Below are 17,654 nucleotides of genomic sequence, written 5' to 3' on the forward strand. Positions count from 1 at the left end.
AACTGGTAGCCCTTAGTCAAAATGTACTGACATGCCAAAGCTACATTGTATATTCTGAGATATTGTTGTTCTGTTCAGAATTTCATAAAGTATTGCCCATACACAAAATAGCACAATATCTTGTCACATAGTACAATAAGTTGGACTACTGGTAGCCCTTATATGGCCTATCTTGTTGAATTTCTTAAAGTGTTTATTTAATAAGAGGTTGAACATGTATAAAATAACATTGATTGATAATTTACTTTTCAATTTACAGAATATTATGGATATTGTTTGGCAGATACTTATTGCAGTTTTCATAGTGATACTGACAGCACTGGTCATTCTGAAACTGTATGTGGAGAGTATTAAAGGAAAATGCACAAGTGACGTAGATCTTTCAGGAAAGGTTGCCATAGTCACAGGGGCCAATACAGGTATAAATCCTCTTTGTAAAGTGTCTTAAGTTAACTCTTGCCCTACTGGTTGCAACAGTTTCTACTTACATGTATGAAGCCAGTGCAGACCGTAATCAGCTGGCACATCTGTGCCTGTCAGTATGTATATTGAAAATTTCTCCTTCAGTATAGACTAATCCATTCATCATTGATTGTGAAAATCTCAAAGTATGTACTGACTGAAATGCAAGCAGTGTAGATCACGATCAGCTTGACAGCGGAAAATGAGTATTATGTCACTTAAAACTTCTTATTACTTTTGAATGCTCTTTTCATACTCTAGATTAGAAGTATAGATACCGATAATAACTAAACTGTAACTCCTCTCTAAAATACAAACGAAATACACAATAATGTTGTTTCTTTTCTAGGTATAGGCTTCCACACAGCGTTAGACTTTGCAAGACGGAATGCAAGAGTGATTTTAGCTTGCCGTGACCTTGTTAAAGGTCAGATGGCTGTAGATAAGATACAAGAAGAGACTGGAAATAAAAATGTTCTTGTTATGAAGTTAGATCTAAGTTTGATGAAATCTGTGAGGGAGTTTGTGAAGCTGTTCGAAGAGAAAGAGACAAGATTAGACATACTTGTCAACAATGCAGGAATGGCAGGTATAGCAAACTAGTTATAGTGTGACTAGAGCTGTCTTTGATAGAAACGATATCAAGTATTGGTGATATTTTTCTATCAATCGGTAATTAATACACATTTGAATAAATCAATAATTTTGACTAATTAATTAAATTTTTATAAATTATAAAACTCACTCAAAACATACACAGAAGTGGATGTCCATTTTTATTACTATGCAATCATTACATATTGGACATTCTTCATAGAAGTGATGACAAAATTGGTTTGAAAAAATCATACAATTGGCATTTATAAGCTCATAATTATATTAATGTATGTAGTTGATATTTGTCATCCTATATGTATATCATTGGTATGCTTTGCACTGAATCAATGACAGCTCTAAGTGTGACTAAAAAATATGTTGGAACACAATACTAAAGTATATACCAGATAAGACGATTGAATGATAAAATGCTATAATCTTGTCTTTTAACATGCTGAAATGCACTTTAAGATGGTTATTTCATCTCCTTGTAAATTAATGAATGAAAAATGTAAGAATATAAAAAGCAAAATTTTTTCTATTTTGTGACAAGTGTTTAGAGGGACTGTCTAACTCTGTAGTGAGTTATATCTCTATAACTTGTTATAGTGTAATATGCCTCCTATTGTAGTACATGTACTATAAAAGTAATTAACACCTTTGTGAACTTATCAGTCTAATATACCCATTACCAGTACATTCCATTCAAACATTGTTTTGCAAAATTTTTTATATATTTATACACTATGTGAAATTTACAAAATACATCATGTATTGATTTGCAATATTTGGCAGAACCTTTACCCACAAGTTTTTGCAACAGTAGATACATATACAATGTACATAGGATACAAAAATGACTATCAAAGAGGTGCAAGCAGCATAACAATTATAAAATTTGTGTATGGTAATCCCTGATATTGAAGTAGAATAAGTAAATATTGAAAGTTTAATCTTTTGCTGTGACAGTAAAGGTATAAACTTTATTATTTATGATATGAATTATATTTACTGTGTAATAATGGGGAAAACATTTGCTCTGTTTGAATTGGGCAAGATTAATAGACTGCTGGCTTAGCTCAGTAACAAGATCGAGCATTAGATTTGTAATCTAGGGGTGGCAGGCTTGTTCAAGTCTTTGGCAAGGCAAACTTTTTATGTGATCTTGAACATTGAGTCTAATGGTCATTTGTCTCTTGTAGCTAATTCAGAAATCATGTGGGATAAGTAGTTAGTCACTTGCAGAAAAAAAGGTAATTACTGGTCAGTTATCTAGGAAAGTCGGTTACAGACTGACCGCAAAGTTGTCACCAAAAATGTTTTAAAATTGGCTTAAAAACTACTGGTTGGAGACCACAAAAAACCGGACAACCACCAAACCTGGACGGCCCCGAAAATGCCTTTTTTATTTGTTCATTGGTTGTTGATTTATCATTTGCTTTTTAATATATAAAAAATAACTGCATGTTTGTTCTATAATTAAGTAATTAAATTCATTTCAATTTTCGTAAATGGTAATCTTTTTCTAGAACGTTGACATTGAAAATTTGGACGTCAAGAGTCCAATACCTTACCAATTATACTAGCTATAATCATTTGTAAAGTAAATAATAGAATATCCAAAACTTCAGCATTTGCTGCTGAAATATTTTATATTATGTTAAAAATAAAAAATTAAAACACCAAAGCTTTTATTGAATTAAATCAGCATCATGGACATATCTGAAACATGGTACTGTAGTGTGGACAATATTGGTAATTTTGATACCCTCCTTCACAGGCCTCAGATATAAATGTCAACATAATCAGAAATAAACAAACTAGTCTGTTAGTTCAGATATGAACCTAGCTGTACTGTGTAAAATTTTAAGATCTCTAGCTTTTAAATTATAAAATCTGTGTGGTTTGTTCAAAAAGTGTCCGGTTGGTGGTCCCCGACCAGTAGATAAGCAAAATAAGATTTATAAATTATATCAATTTGAATGATAATGTACAATTTGTATTGACTAGTAATCTTTTATGCAGGTTTGCCATTGACAAAAACAGAGGAAGGATTTGAAGTGATGTTTGCTACAAACCATTTTGGACATTTTCTTCTCACAAACCTTCTCATGGGTAAGATAGTTCAGCCTTCCTATTTTATTATGTTTCTAATTTAATGTAAAACACATTAAATTAATTGACTGGTATATGTACATGTATGCTTTTCATAGTTGTGTTTTGACATTGATAAATTTTTGCCAAAATTATGATCTTTAATTCTGATGACTTCACCAGTAATGCTTTGTTTTTCATTAAATTCACAATAACTGTTTCATGATTTATATTATCAGACCTGCTAAAGAAGTCACAGCCCAGTAGAGTAGTGAATGTATCATCCCTGGCACATAACTGGTCAAAGGGGATTGACTTTGAGAACCTGAGGGCAGAAAAAGACTATTCTATTCACAACTGTTACTTTGATACCAAACTAGCAAATATCCTGTTTACTAGAGAACTGGCAAGAAGGACAGAATGGACAGGTTTGTTATAAAATAAATCTAGAACCAGTCGTGAGAGTCATGAGGCAAAAAAAAATGAATCCAGGAACCAGTCTACAAATACTTGCAATTTTACTATTGGTTGATCTTGAAAATTGTTATTTATCAACATCCAATCAAATGCCTAGTTTAGACTGGTTTCTAAGTTTAACTTTTAGAGCCTTAAAACTGATTTGAATTTTTATGCATGTTGTGCACATTCACATTCACGGGCATATTTAAATATCTTCTAACTGATTAATTTTATGACAATGTATATAACACTGTTTTACCAGCAATTGGACAAATTTGCTCTCTATCTAGTCTCATTACTATTGGCAGCATGATTTTTAACATTTTGATTATTAACATTTTACAGTTTAAATTAAAATGAGGAACATTTATTGCACACTACATGCTAAATTGAGGGTGAATGTTTAAAGTAATGTGTGATTTTATTGCATTGTAAAATAGAAGTTCATTAAATTCAGTATTTCTGTCTCTTGATTTTTAGCTTCATGATTTGAAGAATAGTGACTATTATACTCACCCATGTGACAGCTACACACTTTGGTTAAGTTTTTTGGGTGCAAGTTGGTATCTCCAAAACTACTGAAGTGAATGGTTGAAACTTCACACAGTAAATGTGCGTATTCAAGGCCCATAACTCTAACATGGATTTTGACAGAATTATAGCCCTTTCTGTACTATTAATATTAATTCTGAAATTCTAGAATTCATTTGTCAATGCCTAGAATTCATTTGTCAATGTGGGGTTTGTATAGGACTTTAATGTTATAAGCAACAAAACTCATATTGTGGAAACCAATAATTTGGCACCTAAAATTTAGTTAAAAAGGGGCCTAACTGTGTCATTTATAAGTTAAATTGCATGTTGTTATTCAGGGATATACACATCTGCATTACATCCCGGAACTGTTCGGACAGAACTTTTGAGGCATTTACCGCTGTTTTTGAAATTTATTGGCTTTTTCGTCAAATTCTTTTTTAAGGTGAGATTTTAATGAAGTCTTCCTTTGCCTGGCTAATCAAGACTACTCCTTTGCTTGGCTAGTCAAGAAATATTAAAGCACTGTTTCCTGAAGTGAAAACCCTTTCAACCAATAAAATAATCAGTGTAAAAGTCGTTTGATAATTTTGTTATTAAATCTATTTGCTATGGATTATAAGTGTGAAAAAATCACAATCTACTTAGTATTTAAACTATAAAGGGTTGTATTATAGAAAGTTATGGATTGATAATTGATTACGTAAAATAGCTTATTTAGAATAGATTTTTAAATTTTCAGTTTAATAACAGTGTCTGCTCTTTATAAATAAACAAAAATGAGCAATCTGTAGGTTTTTGATCATTAACTTGTAGAATCAAGAGATATAATTTTAACTCACTAATAGAAACAATACATCATAAATGCATTTAGTTTATAAAAAAAAGATACTTTGAAAGTAAAATATACTTACAGAATCTGTTTACTACATAAACTGCAGAGTGAATCCTGTAAACAAGGTGCCGAAAAAATCATATAAATTTACAGTGATTATTTTATACAGTAAAAGAATTATGACAACATGAAGGACAGTTTTGACATTCTTGTAGAAATACGAGTGGCATTTTAGCTTAATACATTTCATTTCTAGTTTATAACCTTAACCTGCATACATGCAGACTTTCAAAATTTTTTCAGTGCTAGAATAAAGCTAACATATGTTTGTTTTGTCGTGAATGATATACTCTCTCCCTCCACCAATTATATGACACACCCTGAAGCCCCACCCACACATCCCGTCTTCCAGATAAATGGACTTTGGTGTCTTCAGGGTGTGAAAGACCATGGTGACACAAACCAATTGCAGTGAGTTTCGTGTTTCGTCATAAATCGTTATCAAACCTGTTATAACATTACTATCATCATCTCTACGTAAAATTTTCAATATCTGACAAAAGCTAAAGGTATTTGATTATATCACTAATATCTTGTGCTTCTTTGAAATTCTAAGATATGTTGGAGTAGAGAAGTGTTTCCCAGGGTTAGATATACAAATTTGACCATAATTGTTAATTAAGTTCTACTGTATGATTTTTTATCCACTATACTTGTTTGTGATGTTAAAAAACATAAAATTTGTATTTTTTATATAGAGCAAGCAAAGAACATGAAATAGAGAAATCTGCAAAGACTTATAAAATGATATACCCAGAATGAAATTAAAAAGTGATTTTAGTGAAAAGGATTGCAAGGCTTTACCATTTTGGTCGTTTTGCACAATATTAATGAATAGTCTGGAAAAATGGGATGACTTAGTCTGAAAACTTGTGCACAGACTTTCGTCCATTTGTATCTCGGAAAAACATTTCTAGTCCTGTCATGCAAAGAAAAACCTCAGAGGAGTCCCTTTAAGGAGAGCATAGGTTGTAAAAGAAACTCTAAATTAAATTAATTCAGGTTGAAAAGGCAATATCAGATTTAATCTTCTCCCCTTTGGGTTTTTAGGATGGTTGTCTTTTCATTGCTGCATATTGTAGGACATTTCTCTGCCTTGTTGATCTTCAGTAAAATATTCAAGATTTCAAATGACCAAACATTTTAATAGTAGGCTTAAATAACTGGTTAAATAACTTTATGTTCTTCACATTTCAATAGGAGTGATAACTTCATGTTTGCATCCAGGGACAATCAATTCAGAAATCTGGAGACATCTGCCCATACCTCATGCTATTGTTATGGTTATACCTCGATATATATTCTTTAAGGTGAGATTGCTGTAGTAACTGGCATGCATTAGTGATGTTTAATGTTGTTCCAACCCAACTACATGCATGGTTATTATTATGAATTGTGCTTGATATAGTTATACATTTAAATAGTAATTTTCGGACTTGTTGGTTTATTTATACCTCCCTTCCCCCCCCCCCCCTAACCCCCCCCCAAACAAAACAAAATCCTTCACACTTAACACACTGTTTTTTCATAGCACCTGTATTTATGGACAGATATCTAATCTTCTCTTACAATATATAGAGGATATTGAATGAGTGTAGGTTTAACTGGTTGAATAAAATTAAGTCAAGCAAATGGCATGATTTTAGTGCCTTTGTTATGGAACAATCAGCTAAATTTTGCTCCCTGGGCAAGTAAATTTAGTTCCCTTGTTATATGACTATTGATTAAATTTTGCACTATGGGCATGATTTAGTCCCCTTGCTATAAAACAATCTACTAAAATTTGCACTCTTGTAAAAGAACAATCTGCTAAAACAATCTACTAAAATTTGCACTCTTGTAAAAGAACAATCTGCTGATTTTTTCACTGAGGGCAAGCAAAAGTTTACTTGATGAAAGTTGGACAGCAATCATGTTCTCTGCACCCACATCCAGAAATACCTAGATAAGGTATCTTTTTATTGAATGATTTGTTTATGTTTACATTAAGGCCATAAGAATAATTATGAATATCTTATAATTTATCTTGTTTTAGGAGTGACCACTTTATGTTTACATCCAGGGCCAGTTAATACTAAATTATTGCATGATGCTTTCAATCCTGTCCTAAAACCACTACATCCTATAGCTGCTGCATGCTTTGTAAAGGTAGTTGTACTAATATCTAACATTCTCATACCTTTGTTGTATTTATACATGTATTTCATTTTAGAGATTCTTCATTATTCTGTGTATATTTAGCTCAACTATTCCGAAGAATATATTTAGCATGGTATCAAGATTGAACTACTAATTATACCCCCAAAAACGAAGTTTAGGGGGGTATATAGGAGTCACCCGGTGGTCGGTCGGTCGGTCGGTCCAGACGTCCGTTGCATTTTCCTTGTCCGGATCATAACTTGAAAACTAATGGTTGGAATTCAATATAACTACATACAATGGTTAAGCACATTGAGAGGAAGTGCAGTGCACAATAACCATAACTCTATCTGGACTAATTACAGAGTTATTGCCCTTTGTTGATTTTCCTTGTCCGGGGCATAACTTGATAACTACTGGTTGGAATTCAAAACAACTTTATACAATTGTCAAACACAATAAGGGGAAGTGCAGTGCACAAGAACCATAACTCTATCTAAAGTAATTACAGAGTTATTGCCCTTTGTTGCTTTTCCATTGCTTTTTTTTTGTCCGTTGCATTTTCCTTGTCCGGAGCATAACTTGAAGACTAATGGTTGGAATTCAATATAACTACATACAATGGTCAAGCACATTGAGAGGAAGTGCAGTGCGTAAGAAACATAACTCTATCTTGACTAATTACAGAGTTATTGCCCTTTGTTACTTTTCCTTGTCAGTGGCATAACTTGAAAACTACTGGTTGGAATTCAAAACAACTTCATACAATTGTCAAACACAATAAGGGGAAGTGCAGTGCACAAGAACCATAACTCTATCTAAAGTAATTACAGAGTTATTGCCCTTTGTTGCTTTTCAATTGCCTTCTTTTTTTTGTCCGGAGCATAACTTGAAGACTAATGGTTGGAATTCAATATAACTACATACAATGGTCAAGCACACTGAGAGGAAGTGCAGTGCATAAGAACCATAACTCTATCTAAAGTAATTACAGAGTTATTGCCCTTTATTACTTTTCCATTGCTTTCTATTGTCCGGACCATAACTTGAAGACTAATTGTTGGAATTCATTATAACTTCATACAATGGTCCAGCACATTGAGAGGAAGTGCAGTGCACAAGAACCATAACTCCATTTTGACTTATTACAGAGTTATTGCCCTTTGTTTCTTTTCCTTGTCCAGAGCATGACTTTAAAACTACTGGTTGGAATTCAAAACAACTTCATACAATGGTCAAGCACAATAAGGGGAAGTGCAGGGCACAAGAACCATAACTCCATCTTGACTAATTACAGAGTTATTGCCCTTTGTTACTTTTCCTTGTCCAGGGCATAACTTGAAAACTACTGTTTGGAATTCAGTACAACTTCATACAGTTGTCAAGGACATTCAAAGGAAGTGCAGTGCACAAGAGCCATAACTCCATTTTGACAAAATACAGAGTAACTGCCCTTTGATACTTTTCCTTGTCCGGAGCATAACTTAAAACATACTGGTTGGAATTCAAAACAACTTCATACAATGGTCAGGCACAATAAGAGGAAGTGCAGTGCACAAGAACTATAACTCTATCTTCAGTATTTATAGAGTGTTTGCCCTTTGTTCTTTTTCTTTGTCTTTCTGGACTTATTACAGAGTAATTCAATTAAACTTCATCAATGGCCAACCACATTGAAAGGAAATGCAACATACATGAACCTAAATTATCTTTAATTGCCCACAACCATAACTCTATGTTTCAATTCTTTTACAAGGTATTCTGTTACTAGTAACATCCTCATTTCCGAAGCAGACTTGTGGGGGTATTAATCACATTTAGTGATAGTTCTAGTTTAAATATAGAGTTATGATATAGAGATATCTGTGTCATACAGGACTGACAAGAAAGTTTTATCATCTTACTCTTTTATTTCTCGCTTTATTTACAGTCATATTTCAGTTGACCATATTTGCTATTCACTGTATCTTGATTTTTAAGATTTCATCCAAAATATTGTATTGTTTATGATGGATCAGGATATCAAGTCTGTGACCCTGGATTATTAGACCATCATGCTTCTACCTAATGCATGTTTTGTAATACCACATTATATTGTATTAGATACCACTGTGTATTGTACTGAATGTGAATTAATTTTATATATCTAAGTTTTATAATATTACTTATTGTATTGTACATCTAATTTTCCTAACATCTTTTAGTTTTCTCATTTTCTTAATATACCACTGTGTATTTTACTGAATGTGAATTAATTTTATATATCTAAGTTTTATAATATTACTTATTGTATTGTACATCTAATTTTTAGTTTTCTCATTTTCTTAATATGATAATTTACATTAAATATTCTTTCTGTATTTGAATAAATGATATGTTGTAAATAACATATTAAATTATAATGTTTGAATAATGTTTGTGAGTTCTTATTTTGTATCATCTAGGAATTTTGTCTTTACTTTCGGTAAGAAGATTTTAATGAGGATTTAACTGTGAAATATTGAGTAATAAAATAATTATTTATCACACACCCATGCAGATTTTGCGACTCCGTAAAAATTGTATTGCACGGCCATGCATATATTTTGACATGAGGTCATTTGTGTTTTACACACATTATACAGACATGCAAGATGTTAGTGTTACATTATAGGTGGGTCAATGAAAAATTATTCTTTTGCACTTTGAACAGTCTTTATTTTGGGTATGTGATAAATAGAATGTTATGTTTGTGTAGGTTCATTACTGATTTAATTGAACTCGTTAAATAAAATAATATTATGCTTGCCAGAGGCTCGCATAATATAATTTTATTCAACTTGTTCAATAAAATTGATTCATTATTGAATTTACACTCATTCAATATCCTCTATATTTTTATCAAAATCTTCACATTTATGCACTTACAATTACTAGTAATTAATATATTTCATTTTTTTATCACAGACACCTGAAGAAGGGGCTCAGACCTCTATATATTGCTCAATAAGCAAGGACATCGAAGGGGTGTCCGGCAAGTATTACGTAGACTGCAAAGAGGCTGAAGAGCAGAGTTCTGAGATGAGCAAAGACATGGGTGTTGCCAAGAAACTCTGGGAAATAAGTGAACAGTACACAGGATTAGCAGAAAATAACTGATTAGTTATATAATTATATGCTTTACCAATGATGTGGTTTCTATTGCTACAAAACAAAATAAATGATTGTATTATCATCCAGAAGTCTTTCCATAGAAACATTGTTAGTCATTTCTTGTTCACTTTTATATTCAATCTTTGACAAACGACATCTATAGCTTACGACAAAAGACTATGTGCAGGATTTTTCATCTAGTTTTGATCTCGAAGGTTGTTTTTTTTATGCCTTATCATGAGTATATGTATACATATCCTTTTGTTTTCTGTCTGACAATTAGGTTTAATGATTTGATTTTTGCATGGATTATAATATACATAAATGTGAATTAAAGGCCCATTATGGGTCAGAAACACTATCATTTTTATTTCACAAAAACTTTTTATCTTTGGTATCTTGTTAAAGTTTCCCAAAACATTTGCTATATATACATGATCTATCTTTTGCATCTTTAGTTCTGTTGGCAATTGGTATAATTATTGTGAATTAGTATTTTGTATGGAAGTCAAAATACTACTTTTACATTTTGCTACTTTTACAACACATCGCTGCATGTTCAGCGCTACTTTTTCAGTTGTTAAACATCTAACATGCTCTAAATCCATTATTAAATACACATATTTGACATTTCTAAAGAATTAAAAAAATAGAAATGTGTCCTTTGGACACGGGTGCCCCCACCGCACCACTGTTCTGTCAATCTTTTTACTAAGTCAAGGGAAATAACTCTACAAATACTGGATAAATCCACAAGCAAAACCCCAGGTGCAAATCTAAATATGCTGAGCAACCTGCCCATAAGGTTTAATGACTCTATGTCAAATACTTTTTGAGTAACTTGCGACACAAGTTGAAAATTGCAAAAAAATTCTAAGTCAAGGGCAATAACTCTAACAAGAGGGCCATGATGGCCCTGAAGTCGCTCACCTGTATATAGGCCCCTGGAGCGGGGCCAGTTTAAACCCCTGGGCTTTTATTTGAACAAACTTGGTAGACACCCATTAGAAGATGTTTCATGCTAAACATCTAAGGTCTAGCTCGTTGGGTTTTTTTAAAAGAAATTTTTTCAAGTTTTTTCTTTACACATATAGATAAAAACAATGACACACCTGGGGCAGGGCCAGTTTTGACCCCAGGGCTTTTATTTGAACAATCTTTGTAGACACTTACTAGAAAATGTTTCATGCTTAATATCTAAACTCTAGCTATTCGGGTTTTTTCAAAGAAGATTTTTAAGTTTTTGCTATACACATATACGGAAAATCAATGTCCCCCGGGATGGGGCCAATTTTGACCTCAGGGCTTTTATTTGAGCAAACTTTGTAGACACTCACTAGAAGATGCTTTGTGCTTAATATCTTAACTCTAGCTATTTGAGTTTTTTTAAAGAAGATTTTTTAAGTTTTTGTAATACACATATAAGGAAAATGAATGATCCCCGGGGCGGGGCCAATTTTGACCCAAGGGCTTATATTTGAACAAACTTGGTAGACACTCAAGAAAAAATGTTTCATGCTTAGTATCTAAACTCTAGCTATTTGGTTTTTTTTTTTTTTTCAAAAAAGATTTTTTAAGTTTTTGCTATACACATATAAGGAAAATCAATGACCCCCCGGGCGGGGCAAATTTTGATCCCAGGGCTCATTTTTGAACAAACTTGGTAGACATCCATTAGAACATGTTTCATGCTAAATATCTTAGCTCTAGCTCTTTCGGTTCTTTAAAAGAAGATTTTTAAGTTTTTACTATATGCATATAGAGAAAATCAATGGCCCCCTGGGGCCGGGCCAATTTTGACCCCAGGGCTTTTATTTGAACAAACTTGGTAGACACCCATTAGAAGATGTTTCGTGCTAAATATTTAAGCTCTAGCTCTGTGGGTTCTTTAAAAGAAGATTTTTAAAGTTTTTACTATATGCATATAGGGAAAATCAATGACCCCCTGGGGCGGGGCCAATTTTGACCCCAGGGCTTTTATTTGAACAAACTTGGTAGACGCTCACTAGAAGATGTTTCATGCGAAATATCTAAGCTCTAGCTCTTTTGGTTTCTTAGAAGAAGATATTTAAAGTTTTTTCTATTGGTTGCCATGGCAACCAGAGTTCTGCATGGAATTAAATTCTTTGAACAATTTTCAAAGGTGACCACCAAAGGAACATTCCTGTGAAGTTTGGATGAAATTGGCTTAGTGGTTTATGAGGAGATGTCATTTAAAGTAAAAGTTTACGGACGGACGCCGGACGGACTCCGGACGAAAAGCGATCACAAAAGCTCACCCTGTCACTTTGTGACAGGTGAGCTAAAAATACGAAATAAATCCAGATGAAAGTACCTGGTGCACAACTGCACATGCTGATCAATATTCCTGTGAAGTTTCATGACTCTAGGTCAAATACTTTTTGAGTTACATGCGACACAAGTTGAAAATTGCAAAATTTTACTAAGTCAAGGGCAATAACTCTGAAAATACTATAAATATCCAGAAGAAAATATCCAGGTGCACAACAACACATGCTGATCAACATTCCTGTAAAGTTTCATGACTCTAGGTCAAATACTTTTTGAGTTACGTGCGACACAAAAGTGAACGGACGGACGGACAAGGGTAAATCTAAATGCCCAACACTAAAGTGGGGGCACAAAAATATGGACATAATGTGCCTTTAACTTACAAGCATTTGCCTTTGGACAACATGCAATCATATATACATTTATTTTAATTTATCAAATGGTCAGAACAATGTTTTATTATAAGAAATAATAATCCAGTTGCTTTATTGTGAGGAACAATAATTCAAATTAGAAAACTAAACCATTTATGTAGTTATTTCTTAGAGTCATCTTTAAATTATTATGCCTTACCTGGAAGTATATTCTAGGTTATTATTTTTTAATCAGGGAATGTTTTTTAAAGTCCACATACACAAAGTGTATACAGTACTGTCTATACAATATGTGAGTGAGATGTAATGTTACAAATTGTATTATGAAGTTTTATAAAGTTTGTCTCTATGTGACTAAATGGGCATTAATGTTTTATCAATATACATCCAAGATCTTGTTAATATTACCAATTACTGTTGCATGTACACATGTATTTGTATTTCTGACTCTTCAGATAAAAATATTTACATTGAAGAAATCTATAAACCAGACTGTCATTGATTCAGTTTAAAGCATATCAATAATATATCAATATGGTATGACAGAAATTAATGATATATCAAATATTATTGGATGACTGACAGAAATTATTGTTTTATCAAATATTATTGGATGACAAATTATGAGATATCAACAATATATTGATATAACCAGTATTTTATTGTCTGTATTTCACTTTTATACATGTACCTGGTTTCTTGAGTGTTCAGTAAAATACATGACTTTGTGCTGTACTTAGAAATATGATATGTATTGTTTAAAGCAGCATGCCTCCAGATTCCTGAATTATTTCATTGAAAATTTAAAAATGTATTTAATAAGAAAAAAATTTGTGAAGTGAACAAAGACAGTAATTTATACATTGCTAAAAAAATATATTAAAGGTACATTACCAAAAAGATGTCAGAATATGCAAAAACAGTGCTTACATTGTTAGTCTCAAAGTAGAAATATGGTGATAAATACTGCAAAGTCAGTCATAAATCACACAAAACATGTAAATTCTTACTTGAATCTTTTTACTTTTCTTTAAATCTTATTATAATTTTCTCAAGTTTGATGTTCTTGTAAAATTTTGGCTCATCTGGAGGCATGTGGCTGTAAAGTTCCTGAAGGACTTTGTTTTTATAGGTGCTTTTATAAGAATGGATCTGTAATGAACTATTCCATCAAGTAATATCACAACTGATTAATTTGACTGAAGACAGTACATTCTCCTACACTGCTGTATAAAGTTCTTTAAGCAGAAAAAAAGTCAGTTTCCTCGTGGGGCTATGGCTTAAACTGTAGTAGATAAACTTTACTTAAATTTTCTTATTACAATTATACACAGAAAAATGCACCTCCAAATATCATTCAGTAACAAAGAAAACCTTGCAACTGTAAACAGTACAAAGATTTTATATGATTGAAATTAATGTAGAATTTTTTGCACATTTTACTGGATATACTGATATTTACATTTAAAAGAAGTTTTTATCTGCACTTATTGCATTTTAAATTGAATATTGACATAGGCAAATTTACACTACAAAGCAGATAGATTTTCGGATCCCCTTGAGCCAATTTCATCAGTATTAAGCAATTGCCCCAATAATAAACCAGGAATTGGTAAGAGAAAAAAAAGTTGTTTTAAAAAAATTATATGGAACAAATGAGATCAATGTAAAACAACTTCAATATAAAATATTAACATCTTATTTTTATTTGCTCTGTTAAACATAAGAAAGACTTAACAATTATTTTCTTTATGTACAAAAGGTGCATTTTTTAAAAAACAAAAACACTCGAATGAAATTTTCATCTAATTTATTAGCACAGATTTGATCCATTAAAAAAAGCACCTTGCTTCCAGAATTGTGTTTATTTAAAAAAAAAAGATTTTCTAATGAGTAAAAAATGTTACTGAGTATTCAAATCAAGTAATACTATCCTTAGATATTTCTTTATATTATCATTATAATATTATGCAGAGTTTTTTTCTTACTCAATTATTAACAAGAGCTATTCTTTTTATAAAGTAGTACAAGTATAGTAAATTCCTTCAATTTTGAGCATACTACATTTGAATTTTTTACACTTTCACCTGTATTTGTGAATATTAAAACATTTCTTAAGAAATATTTTTTTCTAAAGTTTGATTTTAATTTGAATATTTCTTTCAATCAGCTGGAAGCAGGTGCTTTAAATGTAATAACACTTGAGTAACTCGGCATTTAACACTAGGAATGTTAGCGGCCATACAATATCACCGGTATAATAGAGCCAGGTCTGTCTGCAAACCAGTGCAGTCTGACCCTATCAATTTTAACAATTTTACATATAAAAGAAATTCTAAAAATACTATTGGACTGTTCCAAATTCAAAACTGGACAATTCTATTAACAGGGTACAGTTAAAGAAAATGGTTGATAATGTAGTAATATGTTGATGACCTTTATCTGGTGATACAGTCACCTTTGCACAGTAACAGGTTGACTCCTATTAAATTCAATAGTTAAGCCCATTACTGCACTAGGATGATATGTAATTATTTTATTACATGTCTATATAAAAAATAATAGCCTTGACATTTATATCACATTATTTCCTTGAAAGATACCATGCAAAAAAAACCCTCAAAAAATCTGTTAATTTAGTTCCAGATTAAATTGAATTATGGTCAAGCAACAGCAATATGTTAGTATAAATAATGACAAAATACTGACTAGGTAATAAAATTTCTGTGGTATAATAAAACTTGTAGTAAAGTATTACTAGAAAATGTATTTTCCGTGTATAGCATGCTACTTATATATGTATATTAAGGACTCAATTTTCTGTCTCATAATAAAATGAATACAGGAATTTTGGTGTTTGTTTTTTCATCCAATATATTATTTCTTAAATGTATATAAAGGCAGTTTTAAAAAAGTAATTAATAATTATATATAATCAAAAACAGAGATGGTGTCCTAATCATAATCAAATCATAATAAAATCAGTAATAAAAAAATCCACTGCACAACCACTTCAAAAGTATTTGGCATTTTCTTTTTTCCTCTTTAATAAGAGTTGTCTTCTGTAATATACAACATTGCCATAGTATATGACCTGCATCTCAGATCACAGAATGATCCCTGTACTGGAAACTATTGTATGACCAGTTAACAACAAGATTTGAAGACCAAATAATTACTTGTGATTTGTCACAAGTCGTGCTTAATATCTAATTTGTCTTTAACTTTGTTCTTTGCTTCTTTCAAGCTGTGGTGAAATATACACTTCCTTATAAATGATAGCGTCAGTGTGTATAATTCCGACTGGGTGTCCTTGGGTTTTAAACCAAATGTTGAAAATTGGTTTGGGTCTCTATAGCATGAAAAAATGCCAACCCCCCTGGGGGCGAAAAAAATTAAAAAATTTCTTAAAAATCAATAGTTTCACTTTATCAATATAAAACATCAATAAAATTTCATACCTTTTAGGGATAAACAAAAAACTTTTCAACTTTATTTATATGTATGACAGATTGCAAAGTGCTTCCACAAGCCACAGCGATCATAATAGTTACTTTTTTTTTCGAAACAGACAAATAAAAAAAGGCCCCAAAACTTTTTACTCAAATCAGGCTAAAAAAGTACAAAATTTTTATTTTTATTTTTTCCCCAAAAGGGGCATATTGGGAAAAGGCACCCCTCTGTCTGTTTCGTCTTCACCTTTTATTCGAGTCCAGACGTAACTTGTCATACAAATTTAGGGGGTTTTGAAAAACATTTAATTTTGGGTTGGCAAAAATGTCTACCCCATCAAGACGATGTGTTCCGTCCGAGAACCACATCCCTACCTCAAAGGTCAAGGCTACAGTTGCATTTTGAAGTTTCAAATTATCACGAATAAAGTTAATTGGTACACACATTCGTGTCCGGACTGTAACTTTGTCATGCATTGAAGGATTTCAAAATTACTAGGCATAAATGTTAACCACATTAAGATGATGTGTGGCGTCTAAGAATTACGTCCCTACTTCAAAGGTCAAGTTCACACTACCATTTTGAAGTTTCACATTATCACAATTAGAGTTAATAGGTACAAACAATCATGTCCGGGCTGTAACTTTGTCATGCATCAAAGGATTTTAGAATAACTTGGCATAAATGTCTACCACATCAAGACGATGTGTCGCTTTCAAGAATCGCGTACCTACCTCAAAGGTCAAGGTCACCCAACCATTTTGAAGTTCACTTTATCACAACTAGAGTTTATAGATACACACATTCGTGTCCGGACTGTTACTTTGTTGTACATTGAAGAATTTTAATATAACTAAGCATAAATGTCAACAACATTAAGACAACATGTCGCATTTAAGACCCCTGTCCCTACCTTCATGGTCAAGGTCACACTTATAGTTTGAAGGTACTCCTTCTCTCAAGAAGAGTTTAAAGATACACATTCATGTCCGGACTGTAACATTATCATGCATGGCAGGATTTTAAAATAACTTGGCACAAATGTCTACCACATCAAGACGATATGTCATGGCTAAGGCTCATGTTCGTCTGGGGACCACTTACACAACAATCATGTCCAGACTGTAACATTGTCCTGCATTGACGAATTTTAAATAACTTGGCATAAATATCTACCACATCAAGATGTTGTGTTGCATCCAAGACCCTTGTCCCTTTTCAAA

At 32.1% G+C, this 17,654-nt stretch overlaps 1 protein-coding gene across 4 annotated transcripts; it reads left to right on the forward strand.

Annotated features, from left to right (window-relative positions):
- The first annotated feature begins 230 nt into the window (after positions 1–230).
- LOC132744695 (retinol dehydrogenase 11-like) lies at positions 231–12,159 on the forward strand. Of its 4 annotated transcripts, none has more exons than XM_060733463.1 (6): positions 231–419; positions 812–1,051; positions 3,085–3,174; positions 3,393–3,581; positions 7,077–7,189; positions 10,127–12,159. In XM_060733463.1, exons 1-6 carry the CDS (start codon positions 266–268, stop codon positions 10,316–10,318), a joined length of 978 nt encoding a protein of 325 aa, XP_060589446.1. In that variant the 5' UTR covers positions 231–265; the 3' UTR covers positions 10,319–12,159. The 4 variants fall into 4 exon arrangements, with proteins under 4 accessions (XP_060589446.1, XP_060589448.1, XP_060589447.1 ...); XM_060733465.1 differs by lacking the exon at positions 7,077–7,189 and adding an exon at positions 4,485–4,591 and having other exon boundaries at positions 232–419; XM_060733464.1 differs by lacking the exon at positions 7,077–7,189 and adding an exon at positions 6,242–6,351 and having other exon boundaries at positions 232–419; positions 10,127–12,158.
- Positions 12,160–17,654: the final 5,495 nt, after the last annotated feature.

Source organism: Ruditapes philippinarum, unplaced genomic scaffold (assembly GCF_026571515.1).
Source record: "Ruditapes philippinarum isolate M1 unplaced genomic scaffold, ASM2657151v2 ctg308_1_1_1_1, whole genome shotgun sequence".
Taxonomy (NCBI): Eukaryota; Metazoa; Mollusca; class Bivalvia; order Venerida; family Veneridae; genus Ruditapes; species Ruditapes philippinarum.

What these genes read in the sequence shown, in the direction of transcription:
- LOC132744695 (XM_060733463.1), top strand. Translation starts at nt 266, where the DNA reads ATGGATATTGTTTGGCAGATACTTATTGCAGTTTTCATAGTGATACTG. An exon ending in AAGAAGGACAGAATGGACAG is followed by an intron (nt 3,582 to 7,076) that starts GTTTGTTATAAA and finishes ATCTTGTTTTAG; the next exon opens with GAGTGACCACTTTATGTTTA. An exon ending in CTGCTGCATGCTTTGTAAAG is followed by an intron (nt 7,190 to 10,126) that starts GTAGTTGTACTA and finishes TTTTTATCACAG; the next exon opens with ACACCTGAAGAAGGGGCTCA.